Source organism: Oxyura jamaicensis, chromosome 20, assembly GCF_011077185.1.
Source record: "Oxyura jamaicensis isolate SHBP4307 breed ruddy duck chromosome 20, BPBGC_Ojam_1.0, whole genome shotgun sequence".
Lineage (NCBI taxonomy): Eukaryota > Metazoa > Chordata > Aves > Anseriformes > Anatidae > Oxyura > Oxyura jamaicensis.
The window spans coordinates 6,491,230-6,517,460 of NC_048912.1; the positions used below are offsets into that span (position 1 = coordinate 6,491,230).

General features: G+C 39.2%; 1 protein-coding gene across 7 annotated transcripts in view; it reads right to left on the bottom strand.

The window, feature by feature from the left end:
- The window catches only part of SULF2 (sulfatase 2), a 155,502-nt gene that overhangs the window by 47,713 nt on the left and 81,558 nt on the right, over positions 1-26,231 (bottom strand). For 6 of the 7 annotated variants that reach the window (XM_035344201.1, XM_035344195.1, XM_035344199.1 and 3 more), the window contains 3 exons: positions 18,273-18,453; positions 16,336-16,582; positions 9,893-10,132 (listed from right to left, as the gene is read on the bottom strand). In XM_035344201.1, coding sequence (XP_035200092.1) covers positions 9,893-10,132; positions 16,336-16,510 — 415 coding nt within the window. In that variant the 5' untranslated portion in view covers positions 16,511-16,582; positions 18,273-18,453. Of the gene's footprint in view, positions 1-9,892; positions 10,133-16,335; positions 16,583-18,272; positions 18,454-22,486; positions 22,650-26,231 lie in introns of those variants that run through there. The other variant, XM_035344194.1, reaches the window with a different exon arrangement.

The window sequence follows — 26,231 nt, forward strand, 5'->3', positions numbered from 1 at the left end:
ACAAAATATTGGGTTACAAAAAAGCTCTCCCAATGCTGATGAAGGATTTTGATTTTGGGTTGTAAAGATTCTCTCTAACATTTTTTCCCCTCATCAGATTAGTTCACCGCCAGAGACATCTGCTCAATAGAGTACACACGCCTTCGGTACATCCAATTGCAAAGCGCTCCAAGATTTCATTAACAAACATCCTCAGAGACTGCTGTTTGATATGCTCAGCCATGTTCCTATATCCAGTCTAGGAAAGGATCATTAAAAAACACCCAAGCAACCGTTTTTAATAAATGCATCAAGAATGTGATCTCCCTTTGCTTTCACTACCTTACAAGGCAGTTTCTCCTCAGACCCCATGGAACAGGATACACAAGAATTGAGTCCTTTGTACACTATTACCATTTCCTCAAGGGTTCGTAACCTTTCAAAGTTCATTTCTCAGAGTCTCACCCTTCGATGATAAGCACCTGGAAAATTCTTTAGTATACAGTAGATTTTTTTCACAAGAGGTTTTGTTTTGTTTTATAAACTCTTCCTGTAAGGAAGAGAATCACACATGCAAGAATTTGCCCCTTGCTATCAATTAACACAAAGGTCTGCTCTGAATGAAATGCCCTTGCAGGTATACCAGGGCCACAGCTCACTGCTCAGAAAGCACAGCTAACATATTGCCAAATGTAGCATAAAAGCATAATTGAAAGACCAGACATCTTGGTCTCAAAAATGCTCCCAAAGGCGCCAGTTACCACCACTGGAAATGCTCAGGCTAGTTTTACCATCCACCCTTAGCTACCAAAGTCTGCAAGTTTATTCAAAAACAAACAAACAAACACCAACAAAAGCAACAACAAAACCCACCCTGCTGCTTTTTTTTTTTAATACCTAAAACCACTTAACAAGACTTAAATACCTCTACAAAGCATATTCATAAAACTTCGCATTACACTGAAAATTAAGACATTTCATCCTACTGATGCATCAGTAAAACAGTGCAGGGCATCATTTGTCTCTTTTCATTCCATACAGACCGCCCGACGTTGGCAGTCAGAACAGAACTTTTTTGGCTCCCACACTAGAAAGGGGAATGCAGCACAAGTCAAGAGATTCTCCAGTGCAGAACTGCCAGAAGATCAGCATTAGACACAGAATTTCAGCCTTTCATTCAGTTTCCTCAGGTTGGCAGTTCAGGTCTGATTCTGACCCTAGTCAGCTTTCTGGTAGGCACCGTTCTGTTACCCACTGGCCAAGACCACTTCTCTGTTCCACTAGCAGCCTGTTTAACACTACGATCATGGTGTTCATGTACTTTTAAAATAAGGTAAGAAGATGAAATCAAAAAAGGAACGTACAGGAGGCATACTGGTAATAGCTTCCCGACAGTGATACGTTATGTTCTGTTAGGAAGCAGTAAAAACCAGAACTCTTGCAGTCCTTAAGGACGAGACAAGCTACGCACTGGAAAGATACTGTCCAAGGAGCAATGCTAGCCTGGCCTCAGGAGGTCCTAATAAGCTCCTCACTTGCGAGGAGGTTACGGAGAAGACAGAGCCAGGCTCTTCACAGTGGTGCATGGTAGGAGAACTAACTGTGATAAATTGAAACTAGTGAGGTTCACCCTGAATATAAAAAAAACAAACTTGAGAGAACAGTCAAACATTGAAACACGTTGCTCAGAATGACCGTGCAGTTCCCATCCTCTGTGTTTTTCAAGACTAGGCTGGATAAAGTGCTCAGCAACACGGTCTGGCGCAGGTTTTGGGTATGTGGTTGGACAACAGTCCTCCTTCCAACCTGAACTATCCTATCATCAGCTAGGTCCATCTTACTAGGCCCATCTTCAGTCAAATTTACTTCATTCCAGGACTTTAGCATTTAGGAGGATATTTGTAAATGCTCTTGCTCTCATAATAAATCCTGATGCTGAGTAAAAATAATCTTTTGTTACTCCTAGACTGTAAGCTCAGAATTTACATTACCCATCTGTCCTTCCGGAGCCTTCTCTTCATATCATCCATGCTGCTTGGCTTGAGCCAGTTATTAGTACCCCATTAAGCTGCACTTATCACTGTGACTGTGAAGTTAAACTTCCATTTTAAGCCATTGACCCTTTTCTTTTAAACATGAATACAGTGCATTAAGTACTTCAAAGAAATACTTAAAGCACCGTTTTTCTGACAGCACATAGTTTAGCAGCCAGCCTTCCAGGTATTAACTAGGGTTTTGAGTTGTGACTCTTACAGTTACACATAAGGATTTGTCTACGCCTCAAAAACCTTTTACTTCTGTATCTGCTACTAGTTTTTTCCTGCTCAAAGTTGAACAATTAGCTACAGCTGAGCACGTCTTTAGTTTTGGATGGGAAGGGGTATTTCTGATCTTATTTTTGCTGTGTATCTAGCAAAAATTACTTTCAGCACTTTTTGTCCTCCAAAAGACAATCAGAGGAAAGCGGATGAGAAAGCACTCTCAGCATGGCTAAGTGCACATATAATGAGCAATAAGCCCAAAGGTCAGTTCAACTCTGCCTTCACATCATGGCCAAATACACTCTTAAACTGACAATGTCTAATGCAATCAACCAAGTGAAATTAATGGATTTACAGCAGAAGAAACATAGGGGTACTGAAATAAAAATCTGTCATTTTCTATGAAATCTCATCCCATAGGAGAGATTTTTAGGAGACATAATTTGTCATTAGGTATTAAAATAGCTGACCGTATCTTCCAAAAATGAGTAGCTCTTGATTATGATCATCATAATAGTTATAAGAACCACATTGTACAGTGATTGGTAACCAGTGCAATTGGAATAGCTTGCAGACTTTCTTATTTTTCTGTGGGACTAGCATGATATCTAGCAGGACAAAATGAATTCTGAGTAATCTTTGTGAACCCTTTGTTCCTCTTCCTGAATTTGCATTGCACATTTTCAGTTGTGCCCAAGGATCAGTGCCAAGATCTGTTTAATGAATCTGGAATTGGCAGAAGGGGAGCAGATGAAGCCAAATAAAACAAAAGGTCTCAAGACCAAATATTTTGAAATGGTCAGTCAGGAACCAAATAGAAGAATGCTGATAACAAGCCAAGTCTTGCATGTCTTTCTCAGGTGAACAAATTCTCCATGGAGTCACTTGGCCAAAGCTCCCTTTCATTAATTCCTATGGCACAGCTTACAAAAGTTTAAACAGAACTAGAATTGTAAGGCATAAATATCTTTCTGAACAGCTATCTCACGCTCTCTGAAAGTTAAAGGAAAAAAATCTAGAAATGGCAATGTTCAAATCATCAATCTTTACTATAATTCAGCACAAGATGACTTAGTGTATCACAACAGCGTCATTTCCTATAATGGCAGTGCAAGAGAAAGGAGTTTCTGGCTACATGGCTCAGAGCGCTGCTCTGCCACACAGCTCACTATCGCTAGACAGATTGCTCCCTCCTCGATGGCCAAGCCCAATCATTCAGATTTCAAAAATCCTTCCCAATGTCAAAACCACCGCAATGTTGAGACATTTTGTTGAAGATTTACCATTAGTATCACACCTTTCTTTCATGTTCCATACCCACAGATAATCCTAACCTTTAGTTTATCCTCCTCTCATCATATTGCCTCCTGCTTGCCTGGTTCCAGGGAGCTATCATCTCTAATTTGGAAGATGCGGCCCAGGTCTCAAGGCCATACTCATGCTATGGAAACACACAAGGAGACTTAAAGATGTTCACATTCAAAGAAACTGGAATTCTACTTCCAGAACCTGAAAGCAGAATCTACCTGCAAAAATTACACTGTAGGCATTGACCAGCCTTTGAAGTTACCGATGTTCTGCTATGCACTTATTGAAAGATGACATGCAGCTTACTGTTCTATGAGCTCTTGTATTGCTATGCTTTTCTGCTGCCCACTAACTTGTGGACTGCTGCCCTACAGGGCAAGTACATAACCCTGTGGGCCAATGGGACACTCACACCTCTGGGCATAAAGCAAAGGCCAGCTTAGGACAACTGTATTCAGTAAATGTTATGAAGTTAAATTTACTTAAATCACAAAACCAGCATTCTAGGAAAATAGAGAAAAAGAATGCAAGAAGATGCCACAAGGCCTAAACGAGATCTTAAACTGGAGTGAGAAAAGGAGGGAACCTCGTCTCATTTTTGGCTACTGTGCTACCTAATGTTGAGCACAGACAGCACTGAAAGAAGTCATTCCGCCTAGGAAGATGAAGAACTTAAAAAGTAAGGGAACCTATTGGCTTAGTAAGTAAACTAACGAAGTTTTTAAAAATATTTTCAAATGTGCTAATATTCTATTTAGCTTTTAGCTATTCTGAATGCTATGAAGTGATAATCCTACTTCTGAAGTAATATCAAGCTATGAATTGCTTCTTGCTTGAAATGATATACCAGTATAACAGAGTATTATACTTTGGTGTAATACACTTACAGTGTTACAATTCCAATTGGCATCCTATCAGAAGAGTACATTATAGTAGGGAAAAAAAATGAACTGTTTTTCAAAATCTACAGTATTTTATGTTGAAAAGAGACAAGGGGATAAAATAAGAGAGAGGGCGATGGGGAATAACATACACCTGGAAAGGAGGGAGCCACAGACACTGGCTTATTTCTGTCATTGTGGATGCATTCATCTTGGACTCCTGGAAGGTTATATTTGATTGCAGGCTATCTTGTGGATTTTACTCAGTGATTTTATTCATTGAAGCACAACTATTCCTCGCTCCAGGATGGTTAAAATATAATATAAAGCTACATGCAAAAGACAGTGAAGTAGCAGCTATATAGATGAGTGCCGTTTGTACAACCTCTGCATAATCCTCAGGAGACCACAACTCTAACTCGTGTGTTCCCACTTGAAGGTATCATACATTATAGTATGTTTAAAGTGGAATCACTGAGGCATTGAACTCAATTCACAGAAACAGACGGAGAAGATACAAAACCAACTGATATCACAGACGTGAAGTTAGAGCTGGGAGAAAAAAGTCTTTAACATACATGAGGTAGGAAACTTAGAAATGACTTTTGTTTGAAAATGTCATTCTCCAAAACATACAGGATAATCCAACTCAATAATTCACTATGAAGGACCAAGTCAGACAGAAGTAGTAACATGGACAGAGTAATTGGTTTGGGGCTATGCATCAGGACTCTTCTTACATCCTTTCCAGCAGAGGTTCTTGGTTTCCCTTTGTAGTAACAGCTATCATGATATATCTAGTAGGCTTAAGCTTTCTTTCACACTGTTTTCAAGTCTAATGGCCTTAAACCACATAACAGATATTATTTGACAGCCCTTTTTGTTTATATGCAGAGAAAAGATCTAAAGGAACCAATTTATCTTCAAGTTAAATAATTCAGAGACCTGATATCCAGTTTTCAAAAGTCACCTAGATTTGTTAGAGGTGAATATTGTAGCACTTCAGTTCCTAATTATGCAAACCATATCTAAAAATCAAGCCTCACTCCTAATTCACTTAGTCATTATTTTAAAAGATAGCCTTCAGTTCTTCATCAGCTGTCCTGATTTCATTTTGACTTGGACTACCTGTTTTCTTGATATGCATGTAAGATGACAGGGAAGTGCAGCATGGCACAGAGGCTAGGGCACCAGGGTGTGAATGAATACTTGCATCTCTTCTTGATGTTGCTCTTTACCTGCACGTGACCTTGCAGAAAGTATTTCACTGTTTTCTATTTACATTTTGACTCTTCAGTTTACCAGTTGTTCCCTACCAAGCAATTATATAGAGAGCAACTTCAGTTAAGCTTTTAAGTATTTCTGTAATCCAACTAGTGTGGAGAGAAAATTCTGCAGCAGCCAACTGATAATCAGTCCTTTTCTCCTGGCACGTATAAAGTTATTAACATCTGGTCACATATTTTTCATGTTCATTTGTCCTTTAATAAACATTTACCAATAGCCTTTCTCCTCTATCTTACCATTTAATGTTAAAATCACTTTAAAATGTCACAGGCTCAGACAGTGAAGTGGAAAAATAATTATTTGAATGCAGTTGACCACTGTATCATCTTAGTCTAAATATTAAAGGGAGGAAATGAAAGACTGTCACTGAATTTTAATGAATTTATTAGTTAATTACTGTAAAGCCCTGTGAAAGTGGAAAGAATGATTATTACTCTTATTCCCAAGAAATTTATTATTATGGCACAGATGGACCTTCAGCCATGACTTTTCTCTAGGTTCAAAACACACAAATGGTGCAAAATGGCACGTATTAATTCTTTGCACAATTCAAGTGCAGCCTTCCATCAGAGTGAGATGTTTACATATCACCACACAACAAGTAGCTTTTCCCTTCTTTAACAGGTTAGTTTACTGAGTGGGGTTAGCTGTACTATAGGGTACTGCCCAACAGGAATGAAGATGGTAAGTTAGCCAAAACATGTATTACATTTGCTGCATACTGTGTCACATTAAGCCCTAACATAAATTAATAAAACTCTCACAAAGAGTCACAGAAGCACAAGTGTCCTTTTGCCAGTATGAATTTGGCCCACCATCCCTAATTCTGTTGAATTTAATAAAGTAAGTATGTATTTTCATTTCCTGCCTGCAGATAAGGCTGACGAAGTATTCTGGAATCAGTCACTAACTTTAAGACCTAATCGGTCAGCCAGCCAGGCAAATGGAAAAGCGAAGCTTTCCTCATTAAGTAATGTCCAAGGGAAAATGTAAATCTGTATTCCAATAAAATATAACTGTATTTGTTGTTGCAGGAAACAAGCATGCAACCATGCCTTGTGCATTTTAAAAGATGACTCATAGAAAGAGCTACGTATATTCTTGGAAAACTGAACATTTTTGCTGTAAATGTTTACACAGGAACCTTTGGCAAAGAAATCCTCTCACATTCAGAAATGTTTATCACAGGATCTCTTTCTTTTCCATTCTAAATATCTCTTGCTCCAAGCTGAAGTGCCAGTGATCACTCTTTTAAGTTACTGATGATTCCGATGTTGCTTACATGTGCTTTTCTAAAGATGAATTCATCAGTTGACTTGGTTTATTTAAATAAATTCTCTTTCTTGCCTGATTCTCCACAACATGTAGTGGGACAATGATGTGAGAAGCTCTTCAAAATAGGATTCACTGTTTAACGTACTGAGATGAGGGATTTGGTGTCTACACGTACTGGCTACGTAGTGAGAATACAGTCCTTTAGTTGTTATTCATGACACTGGCATTTTTTAAGATTGTAAGAAAGGTTAATGCAGAGGAAGACATACCTGTAACAACGACTGACTTAATGGCTTCCTTTGTCGGAGGAAAAGCCAGCCTTTTGCCTTGTTGTAATATTTATTTTAATTGACTCACATCAAGTGACAGTGAACCTTGCACGATTGCTGAAATCCTGACTGTTAAAGCCAAAGACAGAAATTCCCTTGAGCCCAGCCTTGTACTTTCACCTCTATTCTGCCAAGTCCAGTGCCTAACAATACTGGTAAAACTTTGTAAAGAGCCATGGTTGAATGACATAAAACTGGCAACCAAGCCTGAAACTAACAATTTACAGGAAAGCCACACCTTCTCCATTTATTACCATACTTTTTTACTTGCAACTTGTGGAGGAGAATTGCATCCCACATCCCTCCTGCCTGCACACCACCTGCACATTTCCCCAAGGTGTCAGCAGTAGCACAAGTCTATATAGATCCAAACCACAAATGCCACTGCCACAGGAGAAATATTACATTGCAGGATGAACACTCACAGCAGAATCATCTTTTGAGATAGAACAAAACACGGAGCTCAACATGAATAGATAAAAGGGCAAGGAGATGTGAAACGAGTGGCAGAAAAGGGGGAAAAAATGACGGAAGCTTAAATGGAGTAGGAGAGTACAGTTTTCTTTTAAGTTTAAACAAGAAAAGGGAAATACAGGAAGAAGGCCTGGCTTATGAATTAAGAAAGAAAACAAAACCAACCTTTCTCCCAAAATGACAGCTTCTCATCCCAGAGTTGTGAACTTACATATAAAAGCAAATCTGGGAAGACTTTATTAATCATGGCCTCCTTTTCTTCTTCAAAAACAAGCAGCAGCTAAACAGTGTTTCCAGGTAAACCAGTAATACCATGGAACTCAAAATAAACATAGAAAATCTACAAATTAACTCCAGTGCTCTCTCTACCTTATTTTGTTTACTGCAGTCACGTTCGAGGACTCGCCATGTCAGAGAATGTATTCATAATGTCCATAATATTCTACTTAGCGGGTTACTTTTGAAATTGTTTCTGAAACAGGTAAATCTGATCAGATCTTTGAAAAAAAAAATAGGTAAGAGAAATACCTTCTTACAGATCCCTCACAATGGTTAACACAAGATTTCAATCAGAGACCAGAAATGAACACAAACCTTTAGTACTGGCAATATCCATTTAAATTTTTATAACATATCACGTTTAACTACATGAATGGAAATCTCCTTTACACCTGAAGATTGCTTTGTAATTATAAAAGTACTACTTCTGCATGTTCCAACACATTTAGCTTGCAAATTAACAGAATCAGACCAAAAATAGAATTGGGGATTCAGGAAGATCTTGGAACTACATGTAAATACTAACTTCATGAAAAAAATGTAACACATGAACACCAGGACACCTGCAAAAGCTGTGGAAGTTGGTAGAACTTGCAGGTGCTCAAAATATAGTCACTAAATATAAAAATTATTACAACAGACAAATATTAGCGAACACAAAACAAATGATCTGTGAAGAATAAAACATTGACCTTGGTGTGGTATTCATATGATCGCTGGTATTAGTGCCAGGAATGATAAATGGAGGGAAACAGTAACCAATTAATTAGGTATGTGCACTTCCCCTAATTTAGTCCTTTCCAGATTAATTCAGATCTTTATTTTAGAAAAAACAAAACAAGGAAATTACCTACTTGTTTTAAGACTAAGCCTTTACAGTGATGACATGCACAACTCATGTGAATGTTTAGAAAGAAAAAGAAAAAAAAAAAGATCTTGTTACAATTACTATTGAAGATTTATACTCTTTCCTGGAAGCATCATCATGCTCAAGCCTCACATACTACAGATTCAATGCACAAATGTATACTATCAGTAACAACCATACTACTACAGTATATATACACACTACAAACAACATCAATAGGTCCAGGTTTATGCCAGTTTTTCAATATGACAAAAGGCATTAGCAAGAAACGTGACAGAAACACCGCAATCAGCAAGAACCTAAATCTCAAGTCCAGAGAGTGCAAGAAAGAAATAGGTGTGAAACAAGTGCTGCGTATTTTCTGAAATCCTTTCTGCATGGTCTTTATTCCTAAGAAGCACTGCATGCAAAGAGGATCATTTGTTTCTCAAGAGTACATTTGATTTTGCTGATTAAGATGAAAAAAACTGAGGAATAAACACCTTTTCTGGGAATGGACTGTCCAGAGAAACCAATCCACCTGACTGCTCTGCCCCAAAGCACAGAAGAGGCAGTCCCTTGTCTTGAATTCTTAGTTTGATCAATATACCTGTTTTATGAAAATTCAAATTACTAACTCCTTTCCATAACACCTTTCTTGGCTTTTCTACACATTGCAGGGCATATTTTACATGTGCTACGCCTTGGGTTTAGTCTTGTAACAAGAAATTCTGTTCCTACAGCATACACATTTTCTCCTTCGCAGCCTCTAAAAAAGCTTTTTTGGTTTTGTTTTTAAATTTACTCTAGTAAAAGCAAAAGGAAGCTAAACCTCCAGCCCCCACGCACAACTGAAGCTATAGCATCCTGCACTGCTGCAGTCCATTACAAGTACAAACTAAGATATTATACGTTAATCTCTGCACTAAGAAAGCTAAGGAGGCTTTCAGACAGAGCCAGTGTTGATCTTACCTGTCCTGTATCCTGTGTTATTGAGGTACACGGCGAACGTACGTATTTCATGCTGAGCCTGCCAGGATGGAGAAGAGCAGTTCTCATTGTTAGTGTAAGTGTTGTGGTTGTGGACGTACTTCCCCGTCAGAATAGAGGAGCGAGATGGGCAACACATGGGTGTTGTCACGAAGGCATTGATGAAATGAGCACCTCCGTGTTCCATGATCCGCCTTGTTTTATTCATCACTTGCATAGACCCTAGAAAAAGAAAAGCATCTCAGAAATATTCTCTCATCTTAGTCACAAGAGCTAAATAAGAGCTTGTGCGTTATGTCAGAGACCAGAAAGAACCACTTGTACTAGCGGCACTGTAATCTCACAGGGAATCCAAATCCAAAGAGATTACTTTCTCCCCACTTGCAAAGTTCTCCCATTGTTTCAAGAAGGACCAAATACTGACTTAAGACTGAACTCGAACTTGTTGACATAAATCATAATGCTTTTTGAATTTCTTTCCAAGCTCAAGATTTCCCACTGTATCCAAGAGCATCTGTGCAGCCTTTCTGGAGCCACTAGTACTGTTCGAGTAGCTGAAGGCAAGAAGCAGCATGAATTAGGCTGAGACAACACGGCCTGAGGGTGAAATTAACTTTGTGTAGCAACCCTGACCAAAGTTTGCATATTCCTTAAGAATTATTTAATCCTTGGTTTCTGAAGACACCTGATGCACTGCTTTTTGTGCCAACCTTCTGCTTTTGCAGAAGAACCCTTTTGGCTGGGGGTTTTAATCACAGAACTGTTGAGGCTGGAAGATAGCTGAAGATTATTTAGTCTAAACCTGCCATTCATGTAGGGTCTACTAGACTGGATCTCTTGATATAAAGCTATTTCCCCTGACATCTGATATTAGCTAGTGTCGGTTTCTGGAAGAAGCAATGACAGAGCAAAACCCTCATCAGAATTTCCACCACCAGCCCACTGAGTTGTGTCTATCCACCTGACCCATTTTGATAATGTGTCACCTAAAACTCAGTTTTCTTAGGTTTGATTCTGCAGAATCAGATTTTAGATGACCACTTGGGACATGTAACAACCATCATCTAAAAACAGATAGCAAGTTTAACTAGCAGAGACTTGGATGAATTGGGGTAATGGGAGTCAAAGTCCTTTTGTCAGCTGTTAGTAAAAGCCACACTGCTGCCAGATGGCTGTTCTGTTTCCTTTTTAAGGCAAGGCTTTGGGCAAAGAATGCATCTTTACCACAGACATACACCTAGTTAAATCTTGATCCATATCAGAATTCTTATGCACAGAAATAGGAAGGATCAGAAGAAGAAGACTTTCAGTGTTCCTTATCCATCAGTGTCTCATAGTTAAAACTGCATCAGCATACTTGATCTAGGAAGAATTTCCATTTTCAAAAGAACTTATAATGATACCTGTCACAGTGCAAAGGAGAGCAAACCTTTCCAACACCAACCCTCCCTTCTTGTTATGAGCAGGGAAAGCCAATAGACAACATGGAGATGAAGATATGGGCTCATGCTGGAGTAGTGTTGGGTCTAACTTACCCAAGGTTGAGTTGGATTAATAGTTCAGCTTTAATCAATGCATCCTGCAACCATCTGGCACAAACTGTATGTTGTTTCTGTCAATAATGGGTTTAGGTTTCTTCTAAGTTCTTTAGGCAGGACTTTCATTATGAAATTGCAACAGTAAGTCAATTTGATACAGGGCACATTGATATAACCAGGATCAAAACCTAGAGGGAAAATGGTCATAAGCCACATACGGAATCTGACTCTCTGGCACCATGAAGGAAGGCTAATTTTAATTGCTACAGCAGGTCATTTCATCTTGAAATTGCCATGGCATTAGTTTTCTTAAGATCATTTTGCTGAAATGTATATTATAAAGAAATAAACAAAACCTGTTTGTACATTCAGATCAGAGTACATCCCTGTCACATCACTTTGGTACCAGAACCAAGGCAGGTTATTTCATTCTCCCTTTCGAACTTGTTAAACTTCACATATCAAAAGAAAGTTTCTAAACAAAATGATTTTTTGTTTGTTTCCAAAACTGTGGGATAAGAAAACGCGTTTTGGGAGCAACCTCCCTTTCTTCGAAAGTGCTAACGCCACTGATGATTGTAACAGTCAATTTATTATGTGAGCCTGAGAACTGTGGATGTTTCATCTGTGTCATCTTATGAGCTAGCCCCAAAATAACTAGTCAGACCAAAATAACTAGTGAGATCAAAATAATGTTTTGTCATTCCAATATTAAAATACAATTTAACAACCCCTTTAAATGGCAGAGGCATCTGGGCATGAATAACAGTACATGTTAAGACTCCCCTTGGGGACAGTAACCTTCTTTAATAAAACTGTTGTAATGACAAGGACCTATATATCAACAGTCTTTAATACAAAAACATATGATCTGATCTGCTTCCCCAGCTTGAGAACTAATACAGAGTGACAGATCAGCGAAAGGTAAAAATCCAGCATACTCTTCCGTGCAATCTTAAATAGGCCAGCTTTAAATATTTCAAACAGCATTAAACCAGCCAACCAACACTTATTTTCTTCAGCCTACCTCCAATAGAAACATAGAACTGTGGAAAAAAAAAAAAGAAGTACAAATTGATCTTTCTGTAGCAGAAGAGTAGTTGTGTATTAATCAGCAGCTGGAACCTCACCAAATCATATTTTGAGTTGGAAAATCTTTTGGGGTTTCATTAGCTGATGTACCATGAGAAGTCATGCTTTGAAGTGTCAATATTTTATGCAGAAAATGGTCTGTTACCTGTCTAAAATCACTGATGATAAATAAAAATGATTCAGAGCTAAATGTGAAGTGTCTATGCTATTTTCAAAAACCAAAAGATCTACAGAAGTACTGTGCAAATATGCATTTAATCAATTTGATGCACTCAAGCTGCTCACTTAACAAAGCAAAGCAAAATCGAGGTGGGAATTCCACTTGAAATTTATGTGGTGTCCAAAACTTTGCTTAGTGCTTTTTCACAGTTCGCTTTTAAGACAAGGCTTATATTTTGACTAATATCAATGGGGAAAACTAAGTAAAACTCCATGCATTTTTAATGAGGTCTTGACACTGAGGAGAAGCTCACACACGAGGCAGTTAAAACGTATCCAAAGGTCCATGTTTCTAAACCTATAGGTTATTTTCTTCAGTATGATTTCTGGATTCCAGGATGGATTCTGATTCACACAGAAATATTCCTATTTGAACATATTAAAATGTTTTAAAGACAAAATGCATGGGTTTTTATACACACATTCATTGTGATTTTTAAAATGTACAATCTGTATACTGTTTTTCATATATTCTCTATCAGCTAGAGACACCTTCAATTAGATCATCTGTGTTAGCAATGTGAAGCAGCTTATCTTGCTCCCATTTTGCAACAGATATGACCATGAACTTAACTTCACTTTTTAATATATTAGAAAACATTCTATGCAATATTACTGGAGAACTAAGTACATTTATTAATGCTATAAAGAAAAGACTATCTAATAGAGCAAAACGTTTAACCATATTCAGTTCTCCAAATGTATGTTATATTGGAAAAAGAACTATGAAAAACCTTGACTGGCATATAACAACATGTACAACTATGAGGATGCTTTATTACCTGCTCAGTAAGACTACAATAAAAGCTAGCTAAATAAGTCCTTAATTAATTTAACAGTTGTTCATGAAATATTATTGACTTTCCCATTAGTACTTTGTTGTCAGAAGTCATAATTTACATGAGTTTTCGGGAGGTCCACTAGTTTAAGAGCTGGTATTAAATCCCGAATGACTTAGTCAACTCTGAAGCCCAATTTGAGAAGTATCATCTATATGCAGGTAAGTTCACTGGAACCCAGAATGTACTGTCCCCTAACGCCCTCTATTTGCATTCTATTTGAACCTCATTAAACACCTTTTTCACAGCTTCATTTCCTTTCTTTGCTCATCTTCAATTTTGCCAAAGCTCTAAGACTCTAATCCGTGTGTGACAACTAAGAAACATTACTGTTGTGACACTTCAGTGTTTTCATGCATTGGAACGTGTAGTAACATATGAATCACCTCTCGCTCAGATTTAACGAGGCTGAAATGTTTTCTAAATAATCAGATTTTTCTCCAACTATGAGAGAATGAACTAAGCGGATCTCTTAAAGCACAGCAATATGGTAGGCACACCTAATGAAACTGAAGACGCCAAGTCCATTCACACAGCAGACATCAGCATTAGACTAACATAGAATTACATGGCTCTAATGGGGGAAAAAGTCTTCGTTTCCAATTAATTCCTTCTCCTCATCAGTATATTCCTCTTCTTTATATTCAGGTTGTCAGTTCAACTCTTTTGATTAAAAAGACAGTCAACTGTGTGAATGTTTCAGTAGGTCTTGGTGTTCTCATTTGTCGTCTTCCATCTGTATCCATTGCAATTTATTCTTGTTCTCCTTTGACCTGGAGATTCTGTATCCTTCTCATTAGTCCCTTAGCAGTCTTTTCCTTTTATTCAATACAAAACTAGGGTTTGGTTTCCTAACTAAAACTCGTGATTAGAAGCAGTGAAAATAAAAAAAAAATAAAAGAAGTTGAACTCCTTTGCAGAGAGGACAACATCTCCTAGCAAACTCCACCTACTCCTGTTACATAGTTAAATCTAAAATTAAATGAAGAAAGGCTGTTGAGATTTAGTTATCTTCCCTTTTGCCTCAAAAGTTGCCACAATAGAAAAACAAAAGCTCCAACACCCATCAGTTACAGAACATTCCTAGAAGCAGTTGCAATCTTTGTTGTGCACAGCTTTCTTTGCTACACTTTCATGGCTTCCAAGTTTTCCATAGCTTTTATTGGTGATTCACATCATGTTTTCATCTTTCTTAAATGCATTAACCACAATCCCCACAAATGGCAATTTTGATTAACTTGGACAGCTCACCAGACAATAGACAAGAATAAAAATTAATTCAAACAAATATTGGGTCTCGCCAAGCCATTAGTGGCAAATGACAAATATCAAATCTCAGCTTCATCAGATGGATTTTCCTTAGTTAGATCCTAATTTGTGTGGACACATGCCCATTATGCTTGAAATTGGAAAGCATCAGATTATCAGAGAAGAGAAATATACTGCCCAAAGGACTTAGACAATTGCATCAGAAACAAGCAGACTAGCATAAAATAGAAGTTGATAAATTTTTTAGGACCACCTTCTGAGCCTGCAAGATAATGTACTTAGATTCTTTTGGATATACATTATTAAAACTCCTTTATCTGTGATTAAAATAACCATTCTCCAAAAGAAAAAAGAGGTGACAACCAAAAAGAAAAACCTTCTGATCCTACTCATTTCAATTAAATTTTTATTTGGTGAGGTTACTTCTATAGCCGGCTTCCCAGCCACCTTTGAGAAATATATGACATCTAGAATATCACTGACATGCAAAAATACTAATAAAAAGTAAGCATCTATAAGAATATTGTCATGTTGCTATAATTAACTTCTCAGCTAGAGAAGTGTAGAAGTAATATAAGTCAATTAGCTATTGTGTTCCATTTCTTCTTTCAGGCCTGTTTTCCAGTTTTTCCCATCCATACTTGAAATTTGGCATAGTAGCTCATCAAACAAACCTGCCAGACCACACATACAGGAGCTCTCATCTTTCTGACGATCCAGGCTTTATACTGACTTAAAAAGCGTATTTTTAATGCAAAATTGCTCATATAAACTGGTTTTGTTGTAACTATCAGTTGTAACTGCAGACAATATTTGTAAATACAAGCTTGTTCAGGAAATAGAACAAAACCCAATCTCTGTCAGCTAATTCATTATTCCAAATCATTAGGCAAAGTGTGTTTAATCTTCATCTCCTTTCTTCAACAATTAACGTGGCATTGAATAACACCGTAGAACCTTTTCATACTAAGTGATTTTGGGTCAGTAATTAACTACACATCTAAATGGACAATACTGAGAGTAGTATGAATACGTTAGGTAAGATTTAAGTAATTAAAATTAAAATTGTCTATGTAATGAATGTCTGCAATTACACAAGAAATTTGGGTAATTACATAGTGCAATAATCAGTTATGAATTTAAACCTACTGCTTAGGCATGTAGCTTCCCAGGTTATACTTGCAATTGCCAGAAGCACAGTTTAGACATACAGATGAAGACAGATAGGCAGGAATCTCATATTTCCACAGAAACAGGAAGTTTGACATTTTAAATGGAATCTACTTTTTGCTGTCTTTCAATTGCATGCAGCTGGAAACCTGCATAAAGGTAGGTTTTTGCTACTTGTTCTATTATATTTTTGCAATTAAAAAAAAAAAAGATAATTGTTTTTAAAACAAGCATCAAGCTTCAAGGAAAAGAAGTGCCATTCTCATTAAGTAAAACTCTCTTTATGTTGGGCTCTTACCAAGTTCTACATCCTGATCATCAGTAAGAACAAGGATGATGTTTGGGCGGATGTTTCTACGGTCTCTTTGAAATCTTCCCTTCAGACGCTGATTTAACAGGAAAGCTGAACTTCCATCCAACAGTGATAAAACAGTCATCATGAATAATCCAAGGACAAGACTATGCTGTGCCATATTGTTTTGATTCAGTGTTCTCTCTGAACAAGGTAGGTTAATGGCTTTTACTTCTTTTTGTTTGCAGGTCGCCTGTAAGGGAGAGGGAAACATGTATTCACTTACACTTTTCCCTCTACGCCCCCTCCCCAAAGGAACAGCAAGGTTCTCTCCGAAGAAGTAAAAGGTTATTTGCCTAAAATAATCTAACTCCTAAGAAAATAAATAAATCAATCAATAAATAAAACAAAGGAACTAAATATTTTTCTAGTGCCAACTAGAAACAGAAACCTGAAAAATTCACAGTTCATAAGCCGTTACCTACATACACAAGGAAGTTTTCACTCTACACTCAAATTTGGCAGCAAGTTCAAGGATTTAGCAGGGCATCAACTCTTAACTCTTGCTTTGATGCATAAAAAGCCATCTTCTTTAAGGTTCTGGGATGCTTTAAGGTTCTGGATGACATTTTTGTTTACTGTATCAAAAATGCAGACGTTGAAGAGGTAAACATATCTATCCACATTTTTAAACAGGACTGTGGTAAAATTTATTGAGTTAACAACACATTCGCAAACTCACAAAGGATCCTCAGATATAAAACATGTTATACAATGTTTTATCTTACAGCTTTCATTAGTGTGCAGAGCTGCCCAGATCTTGAAACTATTGTGTAACACAGTTTGAAGTCTACTACAGCTTTGATGATAATATGATATACTTTCAACATTTCTGTTGGTTTCCAAGATTCTTATTTTAAGTATTGAGTCCATTTGAAGGTCTACTACCGCAAATGCTTGGGAACAAACGCATTGAAATGTTTTGCGCTGCCTGACTTCCCTCCATCATAAATACAATGCCCCCAAATTGACTTGTTTGCAGAACAGAGCATGGCTAAATGGCACTGCTCCTTTTGGTGAGCCAGAAAAAAAGCAACTGCTAGCCATTCCTACAAGCAGATTCCTAAAAATGACTAAGTATGCTGAAGCATTTTTGAAATTATAATTCTGCTCAAAGGTCTTCTGGTATAAAGGGATTTTCTCTCACTTTCTGAAGTCAAAATACCAGTATGAGGCTGTACAGAAAATTTCAAATACTAATTATTTCATCAGACCCAGTGATCAATGAGTCAGGTTTTGACGGATTCCCTACTTGCTGCTTGCCCTTTCCTGGACTGGTGCCAATGATCTCTTGTAATGCAGTGAAAAAAAAAAATCAATTAAAAATGACACAAGGGAAACTATCTGCTCTTTGTAAAGACTAGAAATGCCTGAGTAGAAAGAATCTAGCGAAGTGTGCTTTACCCAAAGAAATACATTGGCTATTCTGTTCCCATAGCCACTTGGGAAAACAGTTTTTCCTCCAGCAGATTATTTCATAGCCACATTATTACTTCATCTCTGTCAGTGTCTGTTCTTTGAGATAAACTTTGATTAAGAAAGTTCTCATGCAATAGCAAAACCACTGGTGTGAAAAATTATACTCAGCTTCTATGCTTATTTAAGAAATGTGTATTTAATTTTCAGATAAGTCAACAGATACCTAGCTATAGTATGATGTAATATTTACTAAGGCTGCTTTCCAGAAACAGACACATAACATTTTTAGAAAAAAAATTAAAATCCTTCTTCCTTACTAGTCCGTCCACTGAGTTTCACAGGCAGGTGGAATTAGTTTTCTTCATAGAAACTGAAAACTGATTTTAGATGTCCTATCACTTAATCCAATGAGCAGGGAAAGAGAAAAGTCCAGCTTCCTAAATTTACAAATACAGTTTTAGTACCTTTGCTGCTGATCAGAGATTTGCCAGGCAATATCAAAAGGAACACCAACAAGTCCTATCAATTTTCATTCTCCGTACTCAGAATTCCATCTGCAGCAGTACAACTGGGAAGAATCATGTCAAATTCAATGTGTTGCTACTGTCCAGTGCAGTCAAAAGTAGTCTGAGAGGCAACCTGGATCTGTTTCAAAATGCAAGGAAAAAAAGTTAGTTTAGCAGGCATACATTCCTGGACACCAGCTTTTTGGGGGAAGGGGTAGAGAAATAGTTTCTACTCTTCAGAAATCATTCCATATGTACTTCTGTTAAAAAAAAAAAAAAAAAAGGAACAGAGGAACAGATAATATAGACACTTTTATTGCACACATTTTTCTGAAGGTCTAAAGTTTAATGTTTTCTTCCTGTTCTACACTAGGCAATTGCATCTCTGAATAACAGCATTGGCTGCCTTTTCTTGCAGCATTTAGAAGGCTGTCTAATCATGCTGTATTCATGAAGAGTGTTGTGCATATAAGTCTTCCTCACATTCTTCTCACTTCTTTTAAACGAATGCATGTAAGTAACCCTATGGCCTCTCTCCCCTCAGCCTGTCTTTTCCTCATAGTTTATTGACCCTCACTCACTCCATTGTATTTAAAAATAGAAGTTGTCCCCAGCTCAGAGAGCTGCTTATCTATCTGGGAAATACTTAACACGTTCAGGGATGTACATAAACTGCTATTCCATAGCTTTTATCCACACATACATTTATGGTTAAAGGAATTGGTTATATCTGAGAAGATACCGTGAATAGAAGAGACAATTAAGTACAACAGGCATCTTCTCCCAAAGACGTTCTCTCTCAGCCCCCACCTCAATGAAAAATTTTCAACGTTACGTTGAAAATGCTTTATGTCCCTATTATTATCAGGGTAAGTACTGCCAGAAATCAACTCAAAGCATGTAATTATGTGCAAAACTCACACCAATAACTAGGTAAGAAAATTAAAGCAATTTTAGAAAATAACCTCTTTCTCAAAATGCGTATTCATAAAAGACAGACACGCCACTACTAACAGCATATTTGCTGCAAAACCTAAAAGCCAGCTTTAAATAGTTCTCAGAATAGCAACAGAAGAGCCTCTCGCATGGACTGCCAGTGGTCAAATATAGATTGATGGGTTTTAACCCCTTGTCTTCGGTGAAGGAAATATGACATAAAGCCCATTAACAATTCTTTCCCCGTTTCTGTCAACAAGCTAAACTGTGACTCAACGGTAGCCAGAAGAGTTCTGCAGCAATGGCCCAATCTGCCTTCGCTTTTAATATAGCACCCTCTCCAGTGATGCATTTTGTTCTGAGTGGCACAGATGGCCCGCTGCTTTATGTGCCTCTGCAGGCCATCCTCCAATATTAAAGACGCTTAATCTGTAGTGGTTCTCGTGAGAATTAGGTATGCCTCTTGTTTTCTCCCAGATTACACATATGAACTTGACAAGTCCGGCCACTCCTGTTTTATATTTAGGCAAGTGCTATCAGAAATTCATGAAACATTCTTCAGTGGGGGCATCTAGCTGAACTTTATTAAGCCTATTAAACCTCCTAGCAGGCTGCTATAGAGAAGGGCTGGTCCTCTTATTTTCTATGCTTTACGGTCGAGTTTAACAAGTCCCTGACTCCCTTCGTAGCCTGATTTAGATACAGCTGCCTCTTTTTGCTCTTAACTCCTGCCAGTATGGGGAATAAAAAGAGAGCCACACTCAGTCCTCCTGTGTGGTGACATGAAACATTGCACTAAGTCACATTATACATGTTGGAGAGAGAAAGCCAGATTTTAGTGCACTTAGTCTATTTATAAAAGAACGGAGACAAGTTCTGTTCCCTAGTAGCATTTCCACCAAGGAAAGATGACTTCTTTTTAACACTGCCCTCACTAATTATCATCAGGTCCACTGCAGCACAGGCAGGATGCACAGGGATGACTCGTGTCACTTCTACCCCCAGATGGTCTTTTTTAATCATGCTATTGATTAGTATTGCTTGGCGCAGATGTAACAGGCACTGTGTGTCAAGCTCATAACTGACGGTAGCCTGCACGCACTGGTGCTCCAAACCGTGCTAATGCTGGTCACCAGCACAACTGTCCCCTGCAGAAAGCTAGTGCAACTTCACTGAAGTCAAATCATTAAGTTAAGCCCCCATATTAAAGAGTAGTACCCAACTCTCACTGTGACAGAAGTCCAAACACTGCAAATTAATTCTTGTATCAAACATGCAAGTTAATCCTGCTGTGCAACTATTTCTAGAAAGCTGTTTTTATTTATGCTTACAGGAACTGATTTTTTTAATAAACGTACTGCAAAGCACTAAATACAAAATTGGTAAGGTGAATCCAACTTGTCCAGCAGCCACAACAGAACAGGGTAACAGCATGCAAGGCACAAAGTGGACCTGCACAGTTAGGGTAAACAGGTTAGCAAAAAGCAACGCACACCTGCTCTAAATACAGCTGGAGCCAATGCCAGGTGTATTATTGAAGCAGACTTAGGTGTGCCATTTGTCCAGTGTTTAAAGCCATTGAAATACATGGTGGTGGATCCATTCCCTAGCAACCGACCCAATTAAAACCACTTTGCCAGTTAAATGGATTCAGTCCTGCTGCTGTTCTCTTAACTCTTGAGTCACTCCCATACATCCTGGGTTCGGTTGTAACATTCCTCTTCCACTGAAGCTGTCAGCCATCATTTGAAACTATTCAATTTTGTTTGTAAGAGAATAAAACAATTTTATACATAGATTAGGAGAATTCTTGTTGGCAATCAAACAAAGCTCTCGGGGGAAGGCTGGAATTGTCGTTTACGCTGTAATCTAACAACATGCTGTGTTTCCCTGTAGTTTTATACTTCCCCTTTTTTTTTCCCAGAAAATCAAAAGTTTAAGAGAAATTACATCATCAAACCCCCAGTGCTAAATTTGGCTCCTGAGGCTTATGGTTGTGCTGGTTTACTTGCACAAACTAGGGCTAAAGTATTTTTATTTGCAGGTAACCAACTTTTCTGCTCCCAGACTTCTTAGTGCACTGGATTACCATTCAGATGGGTTCTCCCCTGTTGCTTTCCTTACGCTGGTGAACTCTGTGCCAAAACTGAATATTTATTAAAGGAAGGCTTATTTTCATAGGGGAATCTTTTCCCTATTATGTAAATTCCTTTTAAGTAAAACTGAATTATAATTCAGTTATAATTTTTCCTAGGAGGGAACTTTATTAAAGAAAAAAAAAAAAAGTGTTCCAAATAGCACGATATACACTCCATACATCCATACTATTTTCTCTATTCTCTACTTGGCTGTTTCTACTGAAGCTTCCCAGTAATAGGCACAGCATCAGGGAGTCTTCAGGTAGATTAAATTGTTACTTGGATCCCCCAAACCCACAGGAACAAACATCCTCCTGTGCACTGTGAGCACTGTTAACCCAGTAACAACTTTAGGAGATTAAACATTACTTCTCTATCACGTTTATTATCTTTGGGTATTTATAAACTACAAAGACATGATGACTCTAAAGATAATTAAGCCATCTTGTACTAAGTACGGTAACAATCACAGACTGACTTCTGACAACGGCAGCAGGGAACAAACACACGTGCTTTAAAATAGAAAAAGCAAGCAAGCACAGTTACCGTTACACAAACGCGCTCTAGCAAGCGAACAGATTTTTTTGTGGCTTCGCACAGCCCAAACCTGTCCGTGCCTCCATCTACAACCAGCCGCCCAGCCACGCTCTACCCGGATGCACAGCCCCCCGACGGAGCAGCGGAGCGCTGGAGCATCAGTTGGTTCGGGACCGCTTCTCCTCGCCCCTTGGGGACCGGGGGACACGGGCAGCGACAGCGCGGCACCCACCGTGGCCAGGCACCCGGGACGGCACCCGGGAAGCCGGGGCAGGAGAAGGGAAATGGGGGCAGGAGCCGGGCAGCCGTGCTCGGCAGCCCCGGCAGGCACCGAGGCGCAGCGGGCGGGCTGCCCCGGGCCAGTGGGGCTGAGCTCTCAGACGGCGCTGCCGCCTCGCACCGCCCCGAGCCCCCCCCCTCAGCCCCAGGCCGTCATCCCCTCAGCCCCCTCCGGCTCCCGGCCGCCTCCCTCAGCCTCGGGGAGCCCCAGCAGCGGGTGCCCCCGGCCCAGCCGCTGTCCGGCCCGGCGGGAGGCCTCCGGCCGCTCGCTCCCTCACTCACCCGCGGGCCCGGCCGCGCATCCCCCGCCCGCGGCTGACGGCTGGCTCCGAGGAAGAGGAGCTGGGGCGGGTGCTGCGCCTTTCCCCGCCGCCGCCCCGCGTCCTCCCCTCCTCTCCCTTCTCCGTTCAAAAGTTCCTGCACCTCACGGAGCCTCCTCCCCGCACTGACGCAAGGCCCCGGCGGCGCGCAGAGGGCAGGCAGGCGGCCAGCCCCCCGGGGCGGCTCTGCCTCCCCGGAGCACGAAGCCCTCGGAGCAGAAAGAAGGGGCCGGGGCTGTGAGTGTGTGAGTCTGAGTGAGCGTGTGTGTGTGTGAGTGTACATGTGTCTGTGAGTGCGTGTGAGGGTAAATTAAGGGCCCCTCGCCCACCCGCCGGGGCCTGAGGAGGGCGCGCAGGGAGAGCCACCTGAGGAGAGCCCCAGCCCTGGTGGGCGCTGAGGGGGGGGGGGGGTGAAGTGAGAGACACTACAGCCGTTGGTAATTAAGACATGCTTAATCAAGCTCTTCGAGGTCTCTATGGCAGGTACCACATGCACTGCTTGGAACATAATACATGTCCCTTAAATGGAGGGAAGGGTACAGGTACTATCTTTCTTTAAGAGCCACTGAACAGTCATCTTTCAAAGATACTGATATATTAATATGTTAAAAAACATATTCTTTTCTTCAAGCATTTCTTCCATAATCACACACAGTACAGTTCTCTGACTGTACTGACACTTAGGACTAGAGGTAGAGCTGAGTTCCATGGAAAACACCCCACATCCCAAACCCCGCTGCAGCTGTAGGTTCCTTGATTTTGGATTTGTATCTTTGAAAATATACATTAGAAAATACACATGTAAAAATAAAAGAGGAGTTTACAGCACTGGTTTTATCATAAGCCATTATCACTGTAGTGTCATTTTATGTGGTTGAAAATAGACAGTATGTTTTCTGTGCATAAGCAATAAGAAGTGGAAGAAGAGTAACTGATTAGAGAAAGAAGATTCTACCGTTTCCCTACTGAAGGCAAAACCAGTGAGGAAATAAGACAGTTCCTGAAAACTCTTAAGGAAAAGGACTAGATGTAGTTTTAAAGAAAAAAGCCAGCACAGAAGAGACTTGAAGAAAGAACTATAATCATGCTAGAAGTAAATATTTTGAAAAGCAATGCAGAGAGGGGAAAAAAAAATTCATCTATGATTTATTTGAATTTTTGCTTTAAAACAAACATTATTCCCAATGACCTAATTCAGACTTCGCTGGAGAAGGCTGATCATCCTGAACCTTTTTTTTTTATTGTTGGCTATATTCTTGACTCCACACAGATTTGACCCTAAATCAGCAAAACCCAAACAGTGCAATTGCCCGAATGCATTTATATCACTACTAAGGTACCAGCGTGCTCAGGAATAAACAATCCAAGTGAAGCACTGCATGTCAGTACAACTGCGTCCACACTAGGGGCTGCAACAGTATAACTGTACAAGTAACCACTCCATACCAGTGAGTTACACTAATACAGAAGCTTTATGCACAACGGGGGCTATATATTGCTGAGATTTAGATAAAATTGTTATATTACTTTTTAAGATAACATTTGACCTTTTGGTAGTGACTTTGATCTCTTGATAAAACAATTTACAGACAATTAAGTTTTACAACACACCTGTGAGCTATGATTTTTCTGTTTCCACATATTTTAGACGCGAATTAGTGTCAGATAAGGCAGATGAGTCACCCAGAGCCAAAAAGACTTTCAGCAGCACGGCCAGGAACAGAAACCAGGAAACTCAGCATGTCTCAGTCCTCACCGCAGGCCAACGGTTTGCCATCTAAAATACACACACCCTACAAACCATCTCTGAAAGGGCTGCAGACAGTAACTACCGAACCAAAAGGAAATACTAATTTTGCTGCACAATAGTCCACATATTGCACTAGAGAAGAAAATGGACAAGCTCCCTTTTTAATGTGTTTTTTTTTTTTTTTTCTAGAGCACTGTAAATGGGGTTTTCCATTATAAGAAGCCCATGACCTAATAAAGTTACATTGTGGATTTTCATCCACAAGCTGTAATCAAAGATACTAAAACTAGTATTAGTGACACTAGCATAGCAATCTAAAGGTGATTTATCATTACTGGAAAATCTGTCGCAATAGACCGTTCCTTTCAACAAAAGGGTATATGCACCTCACAGCCAGTGCATGTAATTTCCATTAATGTTAACAGCAGTTATGCAAGTGCATTAGGAGGATAATATGCCCCCTGGTTTGTGATTACCCTGCAAAGTGAAAGGGGCTTCCTCTCAAAGAGAATGGGGTCTCCAGCTCACGCATTTCAAAATAACTTGTTCTGGCACTGTCCCAAAACAGGAGGGTTAACAATTGTGTATACATGGAGAGCAGTTTCCAAAGTAAAAGCAGTTCAGTGATTTTAGCTTGTTTTTGTAATACCAAAAAATCAAAGGGTATAGAGGCATTTAAAATGCTGTGGTTTATTTGAAGCCTAGAGCAACAAAATCATCTGAAATTACTGGTAAAACAAGAAGGTTTGAAAGACTACAGGTATAAAGGGGAAGGAACTATGCAGGCATAGACTTAAAAAAAAAAAAAAAAAAAAAAAAAAAAAAAACTAAAAAACACAAACAACTCTTCATTCACTAACTGTAAAAGGATTCCATGGGTGTAGATAGACCATCACTAACAATCAGGAGCTCAAAGGAGAAAATGAAGAAACAAGACCATTCCCGTTCATTCCCATACAATAGTTTTCTCACTGTGCATCACCAAATAAATTTCAGATCTCTCTCATAGCATGTCATTTAACAACTCAGAATTATTTTACTGTACCTCCAAGTAACTAATATTGCTGATTAGCTAAAAAGTTAGTCTGAAAAATCCCTACTGAAATTAGGAGGAAAGAGATATGCCAGCATTTCTTTAAACACCATCACACATCTGTCTGCATTGTTAGGCACTAATTGAAAAAATTGACTCTAGAGTGTCTCTGCACACCTTCTTTTGAAGGAGCCTGGCACAGAATAGATTGAACAATGCAGGTTGGAGTGCTTACTGAGCTATGGGTTTGGGCATAAAGGGGAATCACTTGGATCCAGCTGGTGGAGTGGGGATCTCCACCACTCTCCTTCCATCAGTTCAGAGGCACCAGCTGAAGCTCACAGGTGGAGCAAGCACTCACCAGGAACAGTCACCCCCCCCCCCCCCCCCAACAGAGCACAGTAGGAAGAGCAGCATGTCTGTGATACAGAGAAGCAACTTCTGGGAAATGGGAAGGCAGTCAGAGAGAGCCCAAAGCCTTAAAAAACCCAAAACCTTTAAAAAAAAAAAAAAAAAAAAAAGGAACTTGGTGTGTGAAATGCTTTTTTTCTACTCTTGCCAAGTATATTGTGTTTCAGAGCTCAAATATTGTTCTCTTCACAGATAGGTAAGACGGGCTGGCTTTCACACTTTAATACTTCAGTCAAAGCCTTCCAACTCAATTCTTCAGACTTGCTAGCCTCTATCTTTGTAGTTATTCATCATATGTAAACCTCTCAAATCATTAGTCATTTTGATTTCTCTCCTCTGCTTTCATATTTTTAAATGTATATGCACATGCTCTGAGCCCTCTTTAAAGACCTCAAAAAAAAAAAAAAGCCAGCAATAGAACATGAGCTGATCTCGCTTGCATTTTCTCAGGGTACCTTACTGGACCACAATCACTTGAGTTGTACTAACTAATCAGCTCAGACTTTTTCCAAA